The following is a 21,714-nucleotide window of genomic DNA, read 5'->3' as shown; positions in this document are numbered from 1 at the left end:
TCATCTTGGTTTGTGGTTTTTAGCCGGCTTCTTTACTGCAAATTGTTTTATCAGCAAGGTCTTTATGACCCGTATTTTGTGCCAACCTCCTATCTCATCTTGTGACTTAGAATGCCTTAACCATCTGGGAATGCGGCCCAGTAGGTCTCAGCCTCATTTTACCCAGCTCCTATTCAAGATATGGTTGCTCTGGTTCACATGCCCCTGACATTGCTACACTGAAAACAAAAATATTTTGGAGGTAGAATCAATAGGACTTGTGATTAACTGGATATGCATAGTGGGGGATTTGAGCATAGAGAGAGAAGGAAGTGAGGGACAAAAGATTGAAGTTCGTCTGGACAGATGGTGTTGTTATTTGCTGAGAAAGGAAACATAAGAAGGAAATCAAGTTTGGGATGTATGTTGCAGTGAGGAATGAAAAGGTCAGCTTTGGAATGTGGAGATTGCTGTGGAGCATGCCAGTTGGCAGGTCTGGTATGAAGTGAATCTCAGGTTTAGGAGAAAGGGCTGACTTTGGGAGTACTGATGTCTAGATGACAATAAGACCACGCAGGGGAATGAGGTAGATCCGGGAAAGGGTTTGGAGTAAGAATGTGAGGCCCAGACTGAACCTGAGTAAGAAGAATAAACACCTAAAGCCCCTAACCAGAAGACCAAGACATAGGAGGAAAAGCAGGAATGTCTGGTGTCACAAAAGGGAAGAGAACCATTAGAAAAGGAGAGGGCACTCAGCCACATCACGTAGGAAGAGGACTGAAAAGCTTCCCCTGGATTTAGAAACTAGAAGGGTGTGTTAATCACTTTTGGGAAGAGCAATTTCAATGGAGTGGTTCAGACAGAAGCCAGATTAAATGGACTGAGGAGTGAATCAAGTGACTGAGGAAGTGTAAAAGTGAGAATTGCTATAGACAGCTCTCTCAAGAAGTCTGGCCATAATTAAGTTATTGGTGGGAATGTAAATTGATACCAACTCTTAGGAGAGAATTTGCCAATATTCACTAACATTTAAAATGTTCATAATCTTTGATCCCAGTAGTTCAATTTCTAGACCTGTGCCATAATACTTAAAAAGTATGGGCTGGGCATGGTGGCTCATGCCTGTAATCCCAGTACTTTGGGAGGCCGGGGTGGGTGGATCACCTGAGATCAGGAGTTTGAGACCAGCTTGGCCAACACAGTGAAACCCCGTCTCTATGAAAAATACAAAAAATTAGCTGGGTGTCGTGGCATGTGCCTGTAATCCCAGCTACTCAGGAGGCTGAAACAGGAGAATTGCTTGAACCTGGGAGGCAAAGGTTGCAGTGAGCCAAGATCGTGCCACTGCATGACAGCCTGGGCAACAAGAGCAAAACCCTGTCTCAAAAATAATAATAATAATAAATATGCACATATATGTAAAATTTACACTATGTTCTGGATGGTATTGCCTAGGTTTTCTTCTAGGGTTTTTATGGTTTGGGGTGTTACATTTAAGTCTTTAATCCATCTCGAGTTAATCTTTGTATAAGGTGTAGGGAAGGGGTCCAGTTTCTGTTTTCTGCATATGGCTAGCCAGTTTTTCCAGCACCATTTATTAAATAGGGAATCCTTTCCCCATTTCTTGTTTTTGTCAGGTTTGTCAAAGATCGGGTGGTTGTAGATGTGTGGTGTTATTTCTGAGGGCTCTGTTCTGTTCCATTGGTCTACATATCTGTTTTGGCACCAGTACCATGCTGTTTTGGTTACTGTAGCCTTGTAGTATAGTTTGAAGTCAGACACAGGGAGGGGAACATCACACACCAGGGTCTGTCCGGGGGTGGAAGGCAAGGGGAGGGAAAGCATTAGAACAAATACCTAATGCCCGTGGGGCTTAAAATCTAGATGATGGTTTGATAGGTGCAGAAAACCACCATGGCACATGTATACCTATGTAACAAACCTGCACATTCTGCACGTGTATCCCAGAACTTAAAGTAAAATTTTTAAAAAAATTATATAAATTAATTTAAATTTATATTTTATATAAATTCATTTACATATAAATGAATAACATATACACCATACCTATTCATATTTTTTCTAATAGCAGAAAGTCAGGAAAATTAAAACGTTCATCAAGAGGAAATAGATTAAATATTGGTACATCAATATAATGAAGCACCACATAATAGTTTAAAAAATAATATAATTTACATGTAATGACATATAAATATGTAAGAAGCAAATTCCAAAACAGAATGTGTAATTAGTTTACAGAAAAACAAAATCTGGAAACCTAATCACTAGACTGTGAATTTAGAAAGCAGTGAGGTAAAAAGGAGAAAAAATCCTCTCTGTTATGAAAAGAGGAAAGAGAAAGACAGAAGTAGACAGAAAGGGCTGATTTTATTTTATTTATTTATTTATTTTTTATGAGAAACTCTTGGCAGGCTTAAGTGTTTCTAGAAGGAAACTTTCTAAGGGAATGGTTGGAGTGAAGTGAGAGGGAGAGTCATCTAACAAGCTAGAGGAGAAATGCAGAAACAAAGGATTATTCTTAGTAGGAGAAGGGGTAATTCTGCCAGCATAATAAGAGAATAAAAAGACAAAAATACAAATATGATTTAGTTAATAAGAATTGTGTTTATTCTTTATTTAATAGTATTGAGGGTCATTTATAATATCTTAGATTATTTGAAATTTTTATGTTGTTTTAAACTTTTTGTTGTATTAAGCCAGCATTTCTCAAAGTATCACCCAGAGACGCTGTGACCTTTCAGGGAGTCTGCTAGGTCAAACCTATTTCCATAATAATTCTGAGATGTTATTGCATTTATTACTCCCATACTCTCACAGGTGAACAGTGGAGTTTTCCAGAGGCTACATGACATGTGATTTTGCAACAGATTGAATGCAGATATGAAAACCCAGTTCTCTTCTATTTACTTACTTTTTTAAACATTCAAAGAGATATGCGAAAATGTAAAATAACATGGCTCTTCTCATCAACTGTTTTTCACTTTGGATGTTTTAAATGAATTAATATATTCTTGACTTCTCAGTTTTAATTTCTAGTGGCAAATAAGGATTGATATAACCCCCAAAAGCAAAATCTCTTTTGGTTTCTCAATAGTTTTTAAGCAATGCCTCAGTGACCATCATCATGGCTTAATCTTTACACACACCTATGATTATTTCCTTAGAATAAATTCTTGGATATTGAATTCGTGTAATCCCCTGATGGGTTCTTCCTGCCAGTTGCAGACAAAACCATTTCACTGAGACTGCAGTATTGCAGTAGAGAAAGAGTTTAATTAACGTGGAGCTAGCCAAATGGAAGGGCTGGAGTTATTACTCATATCAGTCTCACGAAGAACTCAGAGGCTAGGGTTTTTATGGATAATTTGGTGGGCAGGGGGATAGGGAATGGGTGCTGCTGATTGGGTGAGAATGAAATCATAGGGCTGTGGAAAATGGTGCTTGTGTGCTGTGTCTGCCTCTGAGTGAGAGCGGTAGAACCGGTTGAGTCATGAGTCATGGGTTTGGGTGGGATCAGTCAGTTGCCAGAATGCAAAAATCTGAAAAACATCTCAAAAGACCAACTTCAGGTTCTACAGCAGTGACAGTATCTTTAGGAGCAAGTGGGGAAGTCACAAATCTTGTGACCTCTGGCCACATGACTCCACTCCTGAGCAGTAAGGGAACATAGAAACTATGCCTACATTTTAGCAGAATTCAGATCCCTCCCACAATCCTAATGTCATAAACTTTCATTAGTTTTACAAAGGCAGCTTTGGTCTCTGAGCAAGGCAGGGATCAGTTTTAGGGAAGGACTATTATGATCCTTGTTTCAAAATTAAACTATATACTAAGATTTTCCCATGATTAGCTTGGTCTATGCCCAGGAATGAGTGAAGACAGCCAGCCTGTGAGACTAGAAGCAAGAGGGCATGAGTCATGCTAGCGTTCTCTCACTGTCCTAATATTTGCAAAGGTGTTTTCATTGATGGGTCAAAAAGTGCAAAGGTTTGAGGAGACAGGGCAACCAAATGTAATGTGGTATTATAGAGGCCAGGGGAAAACTTCCCCTTTGCCCTCTGAAGGTTTGCTGAAAATCAATTGATGAAAGGCAGAAAAGGCATACAAATGTATTAATGTGGTGGAATCACAAAGGGATTACCCCAATCTTCCAATGGGTACAGCTTATATACCCTTTTTCATAGGGGAGGGAAGTGCTGGGGGATATAGACAATTCTTTGAGGGGCAGTAAATGACTATTAGGGAGAATGGACGGACCATGGAACAGTAATTAACTTGTAAAGGATTTTCTCTGGAATTTTCTCTGAGCTCCAGTGGCAGGAATTATCTTCTTAAAAACAAGTCTGTCCAGGTGTGGTTGCATTCTTGTCTTTTTTTCTGCAATAGATAATGCCATTTTAGGAAGCAGATAGAAGGCAATTTTTTTTTTTTGTAAGACACTTTTTTGAACAGATGAGGGAACTCCAGAGAGAGTCCCTTCCTGTCCTGGGAGGTGAAGTGGGCTGGGGAAACAACACAAGGTTAGACAGGACCTTGTTTCTGAGGCCTTTCAATTTTCAAAAGCACTCAGCATGCCCAAGCCCCACAGGCTGGGGAATCATTTTCCACACCTCAACAGCATCCTGGATGGGATCTTGGAGCAGAAAAAAGACATTAGGCGAGTCTCGCTCTGTTGCCCAGGCTGGACTGCAATGGTGTGATCTCAGCTCACTACAATCTCTGCCTCCTGAGTTCAAACAATTCTCTTGCCTCAGCCACCCAAGTAGCTGGGATTGCCTGATTAACTTTTTTTTTTTCTTTTTTTGTATTTTTAGTAGAGATGGGGTTCACCATGTTGGCCAGGCTGGTCTCAAACTCCTGGTCTCAAGTGATTAGCCTGCCACAGCCTCCCAAAGTGTTGGGACTACAGGCATGAGCCACCATGCCTGACTCAGAATCTAGTTTAAACAGAGTTGATTCAAGTGCAAAGTTTGAAGCCGGGCTTCTTGGGAAGCACAGATTCTGAAGAATGGAAGTCAGTGTTCCAAAGTATAGAAGTTTTTACTCATATTCACAAAGTTTAGGGAAGTTTAGCAGAATATCAACACCTTTCTATGTTAGGCTTAATGTATAGTTACAATGATCTGATTTGTTGAGGTGGTATTTTTCTTTCAGGAAAGGCACGTCAAGCTGAAACAATCAAACGGATCAGAATCCAGTTATAAAGAGTTTATTAAAGTGAAAAGCTGGGAATGGCTATTTAAAAGACACAGACTCCAGAGAAATGGGGTCAGGGCTCTGAAGTTAAAGGTTCTTATATAGGCAGAAAATAGAGTAGGATTATATATAACATTTTCTATACAAGGCTTGTTTTTGAGTTATAAACATTTAATTAGTTATAGTTCATTTTGTTTTCCATACAGCTTGTTTTCATGTCCTTTCCAATTTAAAAGAGTATTTTTAATATTCCATCTGAAGACAATGTGATAACCATAAAGGCTTTTTGTGAGAAAGATAAGAGGAAGTTAATCTATAATAAAGATCAACAGGGAAGAGGGAAGGGGTCTTCCCTGGTGCCCTTTAGTAATATATAACATTTTAGAAAACAATGTAGGTGAGGAAGGCTAATCTATAATCAGAGCAAGAAAGGTTACAGCTGCCTGTCACATGACTCAGGCCCCATAACCTCACATTTCTTTAAGGTTCAAGGTAATTTAGAGTTCCAACAGCTTGGATTTCCAATTACCTATTTTCAGAGGTATATTTAACATTTCTCACTGAGAATCTAATAGTTACAGGGTCTTTTGCACCATCTGGTCTGAGTTAGGTATTGAACAATAAAGGAGGCAGTTAATCTATAACAAAGATCAGTAATTGCAAGTGGAGAAAGGTCTGGTCTCTAGTCTCTTCTAGTCATTTACAGAACAAGAACAATGAGGAAGAGAGTTAATCTATAATCTAATTGCAAACATGCTTCATGACTCAGTCTCCAGAGCTTAATTCCCCCCTTGGCATGATAAATTTAGAGGGTTCTGAGATTTTTTCTTTTATATTATCAATATTAGTTCATTAATTTTAACAAATACACTATAGTCATGGAAGATATCAACAGTAGGGGAAACTGGGTGCAGGGTATATGGGAACTTTCTACACTAGCTTTTCAATCTTTCAAGAAATCATGAACTATTCTAAAAAATAAAGTATATTTTTAAAAATGAAGTATCTTAGTGTCCTAGGACTATCATTAACATATTACCATAAACTTGGTGGCCTAAAATAATAGAAATTTATTCTCTCACAGTTCAGGAGGTCCGTAGTCCAAAATCAAGGTGTTGGCAGGGCCGCACACCCTCTGAAGGCTAGAGGGGTAAAAGTCCTTTGCCTTTTCCTTTTCCAGCTTTTGGTGATTCCAGGCATTCTTTGGCATGTGGCTGTGCCATTCCTATCTCTGCCTCTGCCTCCCATGGCCTTTTCTTTTGTCTGTGTCTTCTCTCCTTTTTTTCTTTTTCTTTTTTTTGAGACAGTGTCTCACTCTGTTACCCAGACTGGAGTGCAGTGGTGTGATCTCAACTCACTGCAGCCTCTGCCTCTTGGGTTCAAGCAATTCTCCTGCCTCAGCCTCCTGGGTAGCTGAGACTACAGGTGCCCGCTGCCACGCCTGGCTAATTTTTGTATTTTTAGTAGAGATGGGATTTCTCCGTGTTGGCCAGGCTGGTCTCAAACTCCTGGCCTCAAGTGACCTGCCTGCATTGGCCTCCCAAAGTGCTGGGATTACAGGCGTGAGCCACCATGCCCAGCCCTCTTCTTATAAGGACACTTGTCACTGGATTTACGGCACACCCAGTTAATCCAGGATGGTCTCATCTTGAGATCTTTAATTTAATGACATTTGTAAAAACCCACTTTCCAAATAAGTCACACTCACAGGTTCTGGGGATTAGGACTTCAGCAGATCATTTTGGGGGCAACCAGTCAATACACAACCTAAAGCAACAATAGTAATATAAAAGACCATACCAGTCAATATATCAGGCATGATTTTGCCTATAACACTGAGGAACAAGACAGATTTATTTATGTTTCTAAGTTAAATTGAATATGGCCCAGGCTCTAACCTGAAAGGGTTGGTGGGAAGTCTGAATCTCCGCCTTTTTTCAGGGTCTTGGCAAGTGGAAAGGTGAGAATGCTCAAGCTCTGAGGGCCACGCCTTTAACCTGCAGTATTCATTGTGTTTCTACTTGCTTTTTCCTCTACATGCTAGTGTTGTGGGCCACTCGTCCTTCCTGACATGGACAAGCCCAATCTGCCACTATTCAGTTTCCTTGCCCTTTGCCCCCTATCCTAGCACCTCTGGAGTACTGTGTCTGATTAGTGCTGTCAAAGTCAAATAAAATATAAAGATGAATCTCTGAAATTAAAATTTTTATTTGGCAAGAAAGAATTGCAATTAGAGGCATACACACAGACCGGGTGGTCTTTGGTATATCTAAAGAACAAAGAGAAGGTTAGAGATTTTATAAAAAGGAGAAACATTACATACCACTACTCTAGAAAGTTCATTGGCTCAAGTAAGGTTTTGGGGAGCTAGCAAGCTTTTGGGTGAGTGATGGTAGTGGGTAAAACTAGTCTTAGAGGTGCAGTAGATTGTTTCAGTAGCCTGTAGATAAAACTGGTTTCAGGTTATAGCAGGCAGTCTCAGCAGCCAAGCTTGCAGAGAATTACATTCTTGGAGCAATGGTATGTGGTCTGACTGCGCTGTTTTAGTTGGGTGTGACAAGAATGACCCAGTTTGTAAGGTCAACTTTTGCTGTGGCTACAGTCTCAAGCAAACTTTTCAGACTACCATCAGGTAAGTCATTTCACAATCAGAGCTGCAATAGGACATTCATGGGCCCTAGGTGTTACTGGAAAGGTGTCCTTATCCAGACCCCAAGAGAGGTTCTTGAACTTTGTGCAAGAAAAAAATTCAGGGTGAGTCCATAAAGTGAAAGCAAGTTTATTAAGAAGGTAAAGGAATAAAAAAACGGCTACTGTATAGACAGAGCAGTGGCATGGGCTGCTCAACTGAGTATACTTATAGTTATTTCTTGGTTATATGCTAAATAAGAAGTGGATTATTCATGAGTTTTCCAGGAAAGGGGTGGGCAATTCCCAGAACTGAGGATTCCTCTCCCTTTTCGACCATATAAGCTAACTTCCCTAGGTTGCCATGGCATTTGTAAACTGTCATGGCCCTGGTGGGAGTATCTCTTGGCAATCTAATGCATTATAATTATATTATAATTAGCATATATTGAGCAGTGAAGATGAACAGAGGTCACTTTTGTCACCATCTTGGTTTTGGCTGACTTCTTTACCACATCCTGTTTTATCAGTAGGGTTTTTATGACCTGTATCTTGTGCCAACCTTCTGTCTCATCCTAAGAATGCCTAACCTCCTGGGAATGTAGCCCAGTAGTTTTCAGCCTTATTTTACTCAGCCCCTATTCAAAATGGAGTTGCTCTGGTTCAAACACCTCTGACATAGGCACTTATGCTTTTGTGGCTCTGTCCTCTATAAAAGATATTAAAATTATTTTTTACAATTGCATTATTATAAAGATATATGTAATCTAAACTGTTCATTGTTATATATTCATTTTTTTCTTCTAATTTAAAAACAATTAAAATTAAAACATTTTCTTGGGACCAGGCTCCCAGTACTAGCTTCCATATTCCTTAGAATGAATTCAGTTAGATTAATGAGCTTAAAATTCTAAAACTATTAACTCTCTTCTGGGGTCGAAATTAATTCGGAATTTTGAGTCCTTTTAACTTTGTCGGGAGGCCTATGCAAAATATATCTCATGTGTTTGTGATCAGGCTGTGCCCAAAACACTAAAGAGTTAATTTTTCAAAAAATTTTTTTCTTGCCCCTTTAGACTTTGTACCATTCCACTAAGGGGCACTGGTGGAAACAAAGGTGATGGGCATCCTGCCAGTCCTAAGCATCTCTTAGTATGATGAGGAGTGCATCAGTCACAGTAAGAAGGCAAAAGCTCAGCAACATGTGTTTAGTGAGGGCAGGAGACTTCAAACTAGCAATGAAAAGTACTTGCAGTTATTTTGTTGGTAGCTTCCCTGTTTGCTCAGGGTTGCTAAATACATCCAAAAAGGAATCAACCAAAGATATGGAAGCTAGAGGCTTGGACTGGTTATCTACCCTAACAAACTCCCAAGTTAGGAGTCCTGGTGAGAAAAAGGACAGTTTTCAAGAATGGATGGGTTCTGGGTTATTATTATGAGAATCATAGTTTAAATGTTTCTAGATCATTAGTTGTTTCTATTTTTTAACAATTTCTCCTAGTTTTGAAGATAACTCAAGTCTCTCTAAGGGTATTATGTATTTTAAAATTATCTTCTGTCTAGTCTTTAATTTTCTTAGTATTTTTTTTTCAGATGTGGAATTTAGAGTTTCTTTATGTGGTTGGCATCCTTAAATCATGGGATTTTGGTGGACAGAGAGTGTCTTGCACCAGATTTTATAAGCAGAGCCTGAGCAATATCCATTTAATATTTTAAGAGAAGAGGCATGCCCCATTTTAATAACTGAATGTACTTGTAGCAAAAAAAGTGGATTTATATTGAAACACACATTTTCGATGAAAACACAAGCCAATTCTTTAAAAAACTGCCCAGATATAGAGACCATGTAGGCTAAATTTGTAGATTCCATATTTTTTATGTTAAAAAAGGAAACTCTTTAAAATATTCCAATTATATTCATTAGTGATTAGATGAATGATTGTAGTTAAATAGTGATGAGCTTTGTCAAATTGAAGGGAAGAAGGCTTGTGGTAATTTGCAAACTTCATGCTTGAATGGCTCAGCACAATCGACATTTTAATTAGTAACTTGGATGAAACTATAAAAAGCAAGTTTGTCAAATTTGGGGATGACAAGCTGGAAGATTCCAGATTTAGGGATAAAAAATGTATTGAATAACTGGAACTAGGGATGAATTAAAAAAAAATAGAGATAGGCCAGTGCAGTGGCTCATGCCTGTAATCCCAGCACTTTGCAGTTTGGGAGGCCGAGGAGGGAGGATCATGAGGTCAAGAGATTGAGACCATCCTGGCCAACATGGTGAAACCCCATCTCTACTAAAAATACAAAAATTAGCTGGGTGTGTTGGTACGTGTCTGTAATCCCAGCTACTCGGGAGGCTGAGGCAGGAGAATCGCTTGAACCCAGGAGGCCGAAGTTGCAGTGAGCCGAGATCGTGCCACTGCACTCCAGCCTGGCGACAGCGAGACTCCATCTCAAAAAAAAAAAAAAAAAAAAAAAAGAGATAAAGGCAAATTGTTATATATGGGCCTAACAATCCAATTTACCTATTTGAAAAGTGGAGAAATAAGGCAAAACAACACAGGTGTACAGATGAAGAATTTGTTAGCTGGTAGTTAAATATTAATTTGACAATGACATGTGACTACTATAAAACGGTGCTTTAGCATTTTATTTAAGGATAAGGGAGCAGATATCCCAACTGTGATGGCAAGACCTGAGTAGGAGCACCGTGTTTAGTTGTGGCTACCATACTTTGAGAGGAATATAGACCATGCCACTTAAATAACCACTGAAGAAAGTAGGAATTATTCTGAGGCAGAAAAAAAATATCACCAGAAATAAAAGAGCTCCTTGGAAATATATAAGATGCTGTCATAGAAGAGGGATTAGATTTACCCTATAAAATATTCCAACGTTTGGAATCAGGATGAGTTGATATATACTACAAGGAAATCAATTTTTATTTTTATTTTTTATTGTTTTACTTTTTTTTTTAGACGGAGTCTTGCTCTGTCGCCCAGGCTGGATTGCAGTGGTGCGATCTCGGCTCACTGCAACCTCTGCTTCCCGGATTCAAGCGATTCTCCTGCCTCAGCCTCCTGAGTAGCTGGGACTACAGACGCACGCCACCATACCCGGCTAATTTTTGTATTTTTAGTAGAGACGGGGTTTCACCATGTTGGCCAGGATGGTCTCGATCTCCTGACCTCATGATCTGCCTGCCTCAGCCTCCCAAAGTGCTGGGATTACAGGCTTGAGCCACCGCGCGTGGCCGGAAATCAATTTTTAAATCAGTGTCTGAAAGTATGGATAGTACTGTCTGGAGATGAAATAAATTGCCTGACAAGGTAATAAGCTCCCCCTTTATCTGTGGAAGTGTTTACTCATGAGATAAACGTCTATTAACATCTTTCCAGTAGAGGATTTTGAAGCATCAGATGCACACTTGTTCCTTTCAACCCATTCATTAATTACATGACATCAAATTTTAAACAAAGAAATAGGTAACAAAATAGAGGTCGTGTAGAATAAACTCCTTGAAAAGGATGAAAAAGGATAGATAGGTTAAGTAAAGAAATTTTGTTTTTAAAGGTGTTAGAAAAGAAATGATCCAGTGGAGAGAGAGAAAAAGCAACAGGTAGTTTGGGAACTAGGCTGTGTGGGAGATAGGAGGTACAATTTTGAAGAAACACATTACTAACTTTCTTTTGTTGTTGTTGTTGAGATGGAATTTCGCTCTTGTCTCGCAGGCTAGAATGCAGTGGTGCGATCACGGCTCACTGCAACCTCTGCCTCCCGGGTTCAAGTGATTGTCCTGCCTCAGCCTCCCAAGTAGCTGAGATTACAGGCGCCTGCCACCATGCCCAGCTAATTTCTGTATTTTTAGTAGAGAAGGGGTTTCGCCATGTTGGCTAGGCTGGTCTCAAACTCCTGACCTCAGGTGATCCACCCGCCTCGGCCTCCTAAAGTGCTCGGATTACAGGCGTGAACCGCCGCACCCGGCCGAAACTTATGTTTGTGAGAATGGCTAAACATGAACGTTTATTGATTTTCCTTCTCTCCCCGTTGGCCATGTTTTTTTCTTCATAAATTAAGTATTTGAAGGGGCTGAGGGTAGGCAGATTAATGGTAGAGAGAAATAAAAAACAGCCCCCACTGCTTGACACAACTGCTGCCAACACCCAAATCTTTCACAGTTATGCAAATTTCTTTAGTATAACTTTCAGCACAGTTTAGTCTTGCTTCTTGTATTGATCCTCATATCGGCTCAGCTCTACTGCTGTCATAACTCAAGTGTTTGCCCCTTCTGAAGTTCTTCCCTAAAGAACTGAGTTGTAGATTCTGCTATAGTGATCTGATTTTCATGTTTAAGTGAAGCTATCTTTCCAAAATTCAAAACATAATTAAAATTGTTTTGAGAATTCAAATTGGATGCAAAACAAAAGTAAAATTTTGTAATCAAACGTCAGTTCAGAGAGTGAACATTCTGAAGGCACGTGGCAATCAGAGTTCATGAAAACACATCTGTGAACCTAGAGAGAAATTATTTTATGCACAAATCTATAGTGTTTCTTAAAATAAAGGGTCTTGAACTTTACCATGAGTAAAAATCGCTTGGAGAGTTTGTTAAAACAGATTCCTAGACCTCACCCCCAGAGCCTGAATCAGTCGGTCTGAGATAGGAGCCATTAAGTTTCATTTCTAACATGCTATAGGTGATGCTAAATGTAGCCAGTCTGTGCACTGTACTTCTGGGTAGCACTGTCTTAAAATGCACTGCAAGGAATGACATCTCTAGCATTATCTAGTACTAGCTAGTTAAAAAATAAATTACTAGGTCCCTTCCTGGAGTGACTGAATTTTAATCTGTCATTTTCTTACTACTTCTATGATTGCTGGCACATTCATGTCCTATCTATATTATAATTTACTTAATAGTACTTAAATTGTCTTTATTTAAATATTATGTAATAACACTTTAGTATAAACAGAAAACTATTACTTGTCATATGTAGAAGTATAAATTTCAAATAGAATGCAACAAAAAAACCCATAAAATTCTTGGTAAATAGTCTCTGAAGTTCTGAGCCTAAAGCCTATTCTCATTTTGTTAACGAGGGGGATAAAAAGATGTTAGCAAAAAAATTGAGATATTCTCCTTTATTTAACTATAAGGCTCAAAAAAGAACGGAAAAGAATGTCCTTTACTAAGTGACTCAAATGCCATTTAGTGGTGAGCCTACATACGACCTAAAATAATCCCACTTACTACTAGCTGTGCTTGCACTACATTTTGGGAAATAAGATTTAAAGGAAACATCTCCCCTTCTCTATTTTTTCATTCCATTACACTATTCATTAAAGAGTTATTCAAAAAGTGCCTACTCTATGCCAGACCCTGTTCTACACTAACTAGTCATACTCAGCATAATCTGTCTCATCTTCCTCTAAGTAGCAGTTACTAAATAGGGGTTATAATAAAAACCAACTGCTGAGATTGTAACAATCCCATGAAGAGATGATGAGAGCTCACTGCAGATTCATCTTAATCCCTGACAACATCTTCTTGCTTATCAACATGTTATTATTTATGCAGAAAAAGTTTGCAGAGCTGTGATGATGGATGACTACACGTGTCTTCCATATAGAAAATTGTGGGAGAAAGTGACTGTAAGCACACAGCCATAAAGCACACAAACTATGAGTTTTTAGATCTTTGCAGAGAATAAAAAACAGGGCAAAGTTCATTTTATCAATCCAGATATACCTCATGAAATCAGTATAAAAGTCAATTTGAGGCCATTAATAGTCAAAATAATTTCTTTTTAGAGTATGTATAGAGAAAAGGGAAAGCTTCCAAAATAATTTTCTCTATTTATTACTTCACAAATAAAATTTGCATCTTAATGCTTTTTAAAATTTAATAGATAACTCATGTGTTTAGTTTTCATTTTTCCCCATTAATTTCCATATTTCTGAAAGGCACAGTAAGAGGTACAAGTTAATGTCAAGCTCTAAAATGGAGATTAAAATGCTTATATTTCTAATTAATACTTAATTGCCTCAATGGCATCTAATTTCTTTTATTCAAACTTTTCACGTTGTGGGTCTGTTGCTTCTTGAAAGTTCATCTTTTCAAATTTATTCTGTATCTCACTTTCTGCTGACTTTGCTATGCAGTTTCAGAAAAGGGCTATTATTCCTTGTAAGTTCTCCTATAGTAATATAACCTATTAACCAAAAAAGTGCTCACACTGTACTTTTATTGTTTGGGCTAAATTTGATATGGACAAGTTAAGAAAATAAAAACTGTGGGTATTAGGCAGCAAGTAAAAAGAGTAAGTTAGAGCCATATCTGATCTGGAAGGCTGTACTATTAAATGCAAAGAGCAGGTTGCAGTATGACGTATTATTATAATAATAATATGCAGAAAGATCCTTTCCCAAATGAGCATATGTTCTAAATATAAGCAGGAAGAAAGGGACAGAAAGATACACATCAGGCTGTTGACTTTATTTAGCTTGGTTATTGGTGACAGTAGGGAAGGCTGAGGTTAAAAATGGGGACAGGAAGCCGGTATTAATATATTTATTTTTTTCTTTATATTGTATTGTTTTACCTTTGAAATATCATTTTTAAAGGGAATTCATAAATAAAACTTTAAAATGTAATCCTAATAATGGAGTTTTAAATTAATAACCCTTTGTAGGGCAATTAAGCCTGGGATTTTAGGGCAGGGATTCTGTACTGTCTCTGGTGGGTAAAGGGTATATACTTCATAAAATCAAATTGCATCTTAGACAAGTAACAAATAATCCATGAAGAACATGAATGTGAAAATGGCTTCCATCAGAAATACATCATACCTTAAGGCACTGTTATAAACAAGAAGAATAATTACTATCCTTTAAAAGTGGTTTCTGTTAACAAAAGAGACATAAAAATTGAACTATGTAGCAAAATTCAAACTTTTTACTTGTATTAATTAAAAAAATACTGCAGTGTCATTGGAGGGAGACTAATATTTACCCAAAGAACCTTCAATAAAGCTTTAATACTCACGGATTTTATATAAAAAAAGTCAAAGCAACAGAGATATAAATATCCTTTTATGAAACACATTTCTTCTTGAAAAACAGTCACTTACATGCTTTTATTTTGAAGTAAATGTAAAGATGGTGATCTAGAAACCACAAGTATTTCCGGGTAAGGCTGAAGACCCATTTGTTTGTTATCTTTCAATTTTTGTACTATAACTTTGGCAAATTCTTCTCCTTGGATGTCAGTAGTGTCTAGTAATTGTCTGACTTTTGAGGTCCTTGTAGGCTTGGTACTAACAAGTTCATAGTCCTCTTTCATGATCAAGTCCCTGGACAGAAGGGCATCTAGCGACTGGTTAAGGCAGGCTTCTGTCATTTGGTTCACAATGTCTTCCCTTTTGCTCTGGATCCACTGCTGGGCTATACCAGGCTGCAGACGTTCTGAAAAAGAACAAGGAATGAATAATTTAAAAGGTAAGGACAGATACATAGCAATAAGTAAAATTCCATGAAAAATAAATAAAGCATAAAACCTAATTTTCCTATGATTGTGCCAATATGGAACACCAACACTTTGGGGAATGCTGTCATTTTTCAGGAAACATTCAGAGATTTGGGTTATCTCCCCCTCACTCCCCAGAAAAGGCACTGCCTTTTCCTATGGTATAAATCACAGGGCAAAAACCACTTTATGTTATCATTCCCATCTTCTGGGATTTGTTCAGTTTTGTTTCATGTCCATTTTATTTCAAATATAAAAGATACCTGCAAATTTGTTAAATAAACAAAAATAACTTTACCATTAGTAATATGTTAATACCTCCTCTTAGCACTGCCTCCCTATTTAGATGTTCATAGAATACCATTTGGGCCATGTCATCATTCCCGTCTCCTGGGATTTGTTTCCCTACTTAAGAAGGTATGTATTTATCATATTGAGGAAATAAAGACAAATAAACCTCATTGTATGGTAAATCCACTGAACACAGATATATAAGGTAAATGGCATCACTTACAAGGTGTTTCACAGTAAATATTTACCTGAGTTTCCTGCAGTTGAGAGTGGATTTATTATTGCTGAAGAGCATGGAGTGGTCTTGTGATCACAGAATGCAGCCCTTTGAGATCCAGAAATGGTGCTATCCCAACTGTGATTTCCAGGACAGTGATGCAGCTTCATAAAATAACAGTCTTGAGCTTTTCCTACAAAATACAACATCTTCATTAGAGGTAGAATACTCCTTAGAAATTCCTATTGGCTAACATGTCAACGTCTGAGCAGACAGAAGGTAGGCTCCAATGTCTTTAGTTTCCACTAATATTAAGGCTGGTTCAGAAACCTAATTCTGCAAGTAGATATTTCTTAAAACAAAAAAGGGTTTATATGGAATGCTTTCACTACAATTTCTGTCAGCAATTGTCTGTTCTATGTAAATTATAAATCACAGAATTTTACTTCTTTACATAGTCCCATATTTTTCCTGTGTGTCTTCTTACTCCTTCTGAAGTTTAAGTATGTTCTCTAAATCTATATATGATGTCTGTCTTTCTAGTTTCTCTTCTGGCAATCCCACTCAGCCTCAGGGACTTAATCATCCCCTCTATTCCCAAATCCACGCAATTACATTTTCTGTCTTCATTGAACTTTCGTCTTATATTTCCTTCCTTCCTTCTTTCCTTCCTTCCTTCCTCCCTCCCTGGCTCCCTCCCTCCCTCCCTCTCTCTCTCTGTCTCTCTCTCTTTCTTAGATGGAGTTTTGCTTTTGCCACCCAGGCTGGAGTGCAATGGTTGCAATCTCAGCTCACTGCAACCTCCACCTCTCAGGTTCAAGCGATTCTCCTGCCTCAGCCTCTTAAGTAGCTGGGATTACAGGTGCATGCTACCACAACTGGCTAATTTCTGTATTTTTAGTAGAGATGGAATTTCACCATGTTGGCCAGGCTGGTCTTGAACTCGTGACCTCAGGTGATCCACCTGTCTCAGCCTCCCAAAGTTCTAGGATTACAGGTGTGAGCCACTACACTCAGCCGTGAACCTTAGTGTTATATTTTCAAAAGCCCTCTGGCCATCAACCCTTTGTGTGCTCCTAGTACCTCAAATTAAAAACAAAAACAAAAACAAAAACATTAAAAGTATAATTATCCATCTTAACTCTAAAACTTGTTTTAACTTTTTTTTTTTTTTTAATTGAGATAGAATCTTGCTCTGTCACTCAGGATGGAGTGCAGTGGTGCAATCTCAGCTCACTGCAACCCCTGCCTCCCAGGTTCAAGCGATTCTTGTGCCTCAGCCTCCCGAGGAGCTGGGATTACAGGTGTGCACCACCATACCCGCTAATTTTTTTGTATTTTTAGTAGAGATGGGGTTTTGGCATGTTGGCCAGGCTGGTCTTGAACTCCTGGCCTCAAGTGATTTGCCCACCTTGGCCTTGCAAAATGCTGGGATTGCAGGTGTGAGCCACCGCATACAGCCTGTTTTAACTTCTATTTCTTTTAATGGCACAAATGTTCTCCCAGTCCCCAGGCTTAACAATTTATTTGGCTTTACCTCTTTTTTCTCTCATTGCTCCTCTAAGTGAAAAGTTACAAAGTCCTATCATCTAGTTATCTATAACATCTCACATACCACCCCTCCTTTCTTTCACTCTGTATCGGTTCTTAATAATCTCTCACGGGTACTACAGTAATAGTCTCCTAACTGATCTCCCCATCTCAAGTTTCCTTTTCCTTTCAAAATATCCTACACATTCCAGCCAGAATGAATCTTCCCAAAGTAAAAAATTTTATGTCACTCCCTTGCTCAAATAATTGCAATAGTTGCTTCCTACTCAAGTAAAAAAGTCCAAATAGTTTAGCTGAAAGTTAGAATTCTTGATGATATGACTCCAATCTACTTAGCTCTTATCTTCTTTCATTCACCTTCTTTACTAGCTAAACCAAATTACTCACTGTTCTCTGTATTTTCTTGCTTCTGTACCTGTATGTTGTTCCTTTTGCCTGGAATGCCTATCCTTTGTAATTACGGATCCAGCCTTCAGCCAGAAATAATTTCATGATGACAACATGGTAGAGTAGAGTGACATGATAATATTTATCAAAAGTCTTAGATGTGCCAGCTACTAGCTATGTGATCCAGAGTCCTTAAATCCGTAAAATGAGGACATTTCTCTCACAAGGTTGTTGTGAAAGTCCTTTGTACAGTGTTATTCTTCCACTGTACTACCATAGCTCTAGATCCACGTCTCTCTTATATCACTATCTCATATAATAGTTATTTAGAAACATTTCTCCTTTTTCTTGTAAGAGATTTTTTTGCGGACATTTTCTGGCAGTGTCTAACATAATGCCTGTTTTTTGAAATTTATTTTTTGACACAGAGTCTCACTCTGTCACCCAGGATGGACTGTGGTGGTACAATCTCGGCTCACTGCAACCTCCCTCCCAGGTTCAAGCGATCTTTCCGCCTCAGCCTCCGAAGTAGCTGAGACTACAGGTGCCCACCACCATGTCCGGCTAATTTTTATATTTTTAGTAGAGATGGGGTTTCACCATGTTGGCCAGGCTGGTCTCGAACTCCTGACCTCAGGTGATCTGCCCACCTTGGCCACCCAACATGCTGGGATTATAGGTGTGAACCACTGTGCCTGGCCAAACATAATGCCTTAAAACTTAAATGTATTTGTTGAATATCACACTACTATTTTCCTATCTTTAGACTCTGTCACTTTACAAAATGAGTTATATATGCAAATTAAAGTTCCATAGAAATCATGACTGCTTGCAAGAAATATGATCTTGAAAGAAAATGGAAAACTTGCAAGTAAATAATGATTGGAAAATCTACATACTAGATGAAAAATCATTGTCTTGAGCTGGCAGGGACCTTGAAGTTTCAGGAGAACCACTATTTTCATGGAGCTGAGAGGATCCACATGATTCCTAAAGTAAATAAAAAATAAAGGGTTTAGGTTAATAAAAATTATAGAGCTTTAATTTCTAAATAGTTCTTGTTTGTGGCTTATCACAAATGAAGATAAAAACTACTAATTTTTTTTTTTTCAGGCAGGGTCTCACTCTGTTGCCCAGTCTGGAGTGCAGTGGCACAACCTAGGCTCACTGCAGCCCCGCCCTCCTGAACTCAGGTGAACCTCCCATCTCAGCCTCCTTAATAGCTGGGATTATAGGTGCACACCACCACACCATGCTAAATTTTGTATCTTTCGTAGAAATGGGGTTTCACTACGTTGCCCAGGCTGGTCTCAAACTCCTGCGATCAAGTGATCCACCAGCCTTGGCCACACAAAGTGCTGGAATTACAGGTGTGAGCCATTGTGCCCAACCTACAAAACTACTAAAAATTATACTTTACAAAATTAAAAAAACACATACATCTATAAAATAACCAACAAAGATAAACTTATTTTCTTAATTAACACAAATGGGCGAAATAGGGGAATAATGAAACATTAGAAATAATTATTTTTTCAGTATTTTCTACATGATCTCAGATGCTGCAGCCAGTAGCTAGAATAGTGAATGAGAAATTTGGTATCTGCAAGTCTGGTCTCCTACAGATTTAGAAATGCCTGTTCTCAGCACCTCAGGTTCCTTCCACATGGAGGCACAGGAAAACATGGAAAAAGTAATGGAGAATTTTACTCCTAGCTCTGTCATGGAATCACTAGCTAACTTTCAATAAGGTATTTAACCTCTCTGGCTCTCAGGTTTTTGGCTCTATTATCCGCACTGTCTATCTAAAAATATGCATGAATGGCCTCAAGGATCAATGAAATACTGTACATCAAGTGATTAAAAATGTGATATACTATGCTTTAAGGTTCGTTTTAAAGATACTACAGGTTTAGTATCCCTTATCTGAAATGCCTGGAACCAGATGTGTTTGGATTTTTGGATTTTTTTCAGATTTTGGAATATTTGTATATATATATAATGAGATATCTTGGGGTTGGGACCCAAGTCTAAATATAAAATTCATTTATGTTTCATATACACCTTATACACACAGCCTGAAGGTAACTTAATTCAATATTTTAAAATAATTTTATGCCTGAAACAAAGTTTTTTTTTTTGAGGTGGAGTCGCCCAGGGTGGACTGCAGTGGTGCGATCTTGGCTTGTTCAAGCAATTCTCCTGCCTCAACCCCCCGAGTAGCTGGGATTACAGGCATGCGCCACCATGCCCAGCTAATTTTTATATGTTTAGTAGAGATGGGGTTTTGTCATGTTGGCCAGGCTGGTCTCGAACTCCTGACCTCAAGTGATCCACCCACCTTGGCCTCCCAAAGTTCTGGGATCACAGACTTGAGCCATCGTGTCCACCCATGAAACAATGTTTTGACTGCGACCCATCATATGAGGTCAGATGTTGCTATGGTTTGATATGGTTTGTTTGTCCCCACTAAATCTCACGTTGAAATTTGATCCCCAATGTGGTGGTGTTGGGAGGTGGGGCTTAATGGGAGGTGTTTGGGTCATGGGGGAAGATCCCTCATGAATAACTTGGTGCCATTCTAGAAGTGGTGAGTGGATTCCCGAGAGAGCAAGCTGTTAAAGAACCTGACTTCCTCATTTTCACTCTCCTGCATCCTGTCTCACCATGTGATTTCTCTGCATAGCTCGCTCCCCTTCTACTTTCCAACATGAGTGCAAGTGGCCTAAGGTCCTCATCAGATGCAGCTGCCCAATCCTGGACTTTCTGGCTACCAGAATTGTGAGCCAAATAAACCTCTTTTCTTTATAAATTACCTACTCTTAGGTATTTCATTATAGCAACACTAAACAGACTAACACAGGTGTGGAATTTTCCACTTGTGGCATCGTGTTGGTGTTCAAAGTTTTGGACTGTGGAGCGCTTTGGATTTTTGGATTAGGGATGCTTAATCTATGTTACTTTTCTAATTCTGTAAAATGAACATACTTATACATTCTTAAAAGAAATTACTAATTCAGACTAATATAAGTCTGATTGAATGCTACTAAAGAGATCTTTCTTCCTAGGCAGCAATGTTTTCCTCTCATTAATTATTATAAGAGGTAAGAACAAGGAAGCATAAATACAGTGTTAAAACTGTAATCAATGATTTGCCTACATAATACCCTGGGATATCATTTATTGTATAAAACAATGACAGGGACAGAACTCAATGTCAAACAAAGAAGCAATAATTGTGATTTGATGGGATGAACAATGAACTGAGAATTAGTACAGCTGGGTTTCAAGTTGGAGATTGACATGAGCTACCAAACAAATCCTAAAAGCTCCCTGGGCTTTAGTTTTCCTTCTATAAAAGAAGGGCTTAGACCAAATGATTTTTTCAAATTCTTCTCACATTTTGAGTTTAATATAACCTTTTTTTTTTTTTTTTTGTTTTTACCTCTTGTGGACCATGATTTACAGGTATGTTCAGAGATAATTCCATTTTCTTCTTGTCACATAGGTGAATGGCACTTGAAACACTCTGTAACTGTAATGAATACATAAATATATATACACTTTAACTGGAGATGATTAGGAAATTATAGAAGTAAAATACAATCTAACACATTTTATATGTTTGTACAAAATACATGGAAAGAAAATATAAAGAGTTGAGAATATAACATATAACTGAAGGAAAAGACAGTGTAGAACGGGAAATAACTTTAGAAACACAGACTTTGAATCCTGGCTCATATTAATTGGTTACCTTCTCTCAGTGTCTCAGAGCTTCATCCTCGAAATCTAACAATACCTACATGCAGGATGGTTCTAGAGATTGAGCTTATAAATATGAAATATCTGGTATAAACTAGGTACTTAATAAAGTTTTGGGAATTTTTGGGAGTGTGATTGTATGTCTATCTAT

At 38.3% G+C, this 21,714-nt stretch overlaps 1 protein-coding gene across 1 annotated transcript in view; it reads right to left on the bottom strand.

The window, feature by feature from the left end:
• Positions 1 to 14,304: 14,304 nt before the first annotated feature.
• RIPK2 (receptor interacting serine/threonine kinase 2) overlaps positions 14,305 to 21,714 on the bottom strand; it is a 33,537-nt gene continuing 26,127 nt past the window's right edge. The window contains exons 8-11 of the mRNA XM_003821148.6: positions 21,244 to 21,333; positions 18,698 to 18,788; positions 15,892 to 16,053; positions 14,305 to 15,291 (exon numbers count right to left, since the gene is read on the bottom strand). Of these exons, the coding sequence (XP_003821196.1) occupies positions 14,954 to 15,291; positions 15,892 to 16,053; positions 18,698 to 18,788; positions 21,244 to 21,333 (681 nt within the window). The 3' untranslated portion in view covers positions 14,305 to 14,953. The remainder of the gene's footprint in view (positions 15,292 to 15,891; positions 16,054 to 18,697; positions 18,789 to 21,243; positions 21,334 to 21,714) is intronic.

Source organism: Pan paniscus, chromosome 7 (genome assembly GCF_029289425.2).
Source record: "Pan paniscus chromosome 7, NHGRI_mPanPan1-v2.0_pri, whole genome shotgun sequence".
Taxonomy (NCBI): domain Eukaryota; kingdom Metazoa; phylum Chordata; class Mammalia; order Primates; family Hominidae; genus Pan; species Pan paniscus.
Note: the sequence above shows the minus strand (reverse complement) of the source record. Positions and strands in the feature narration are given on the sequence as shown.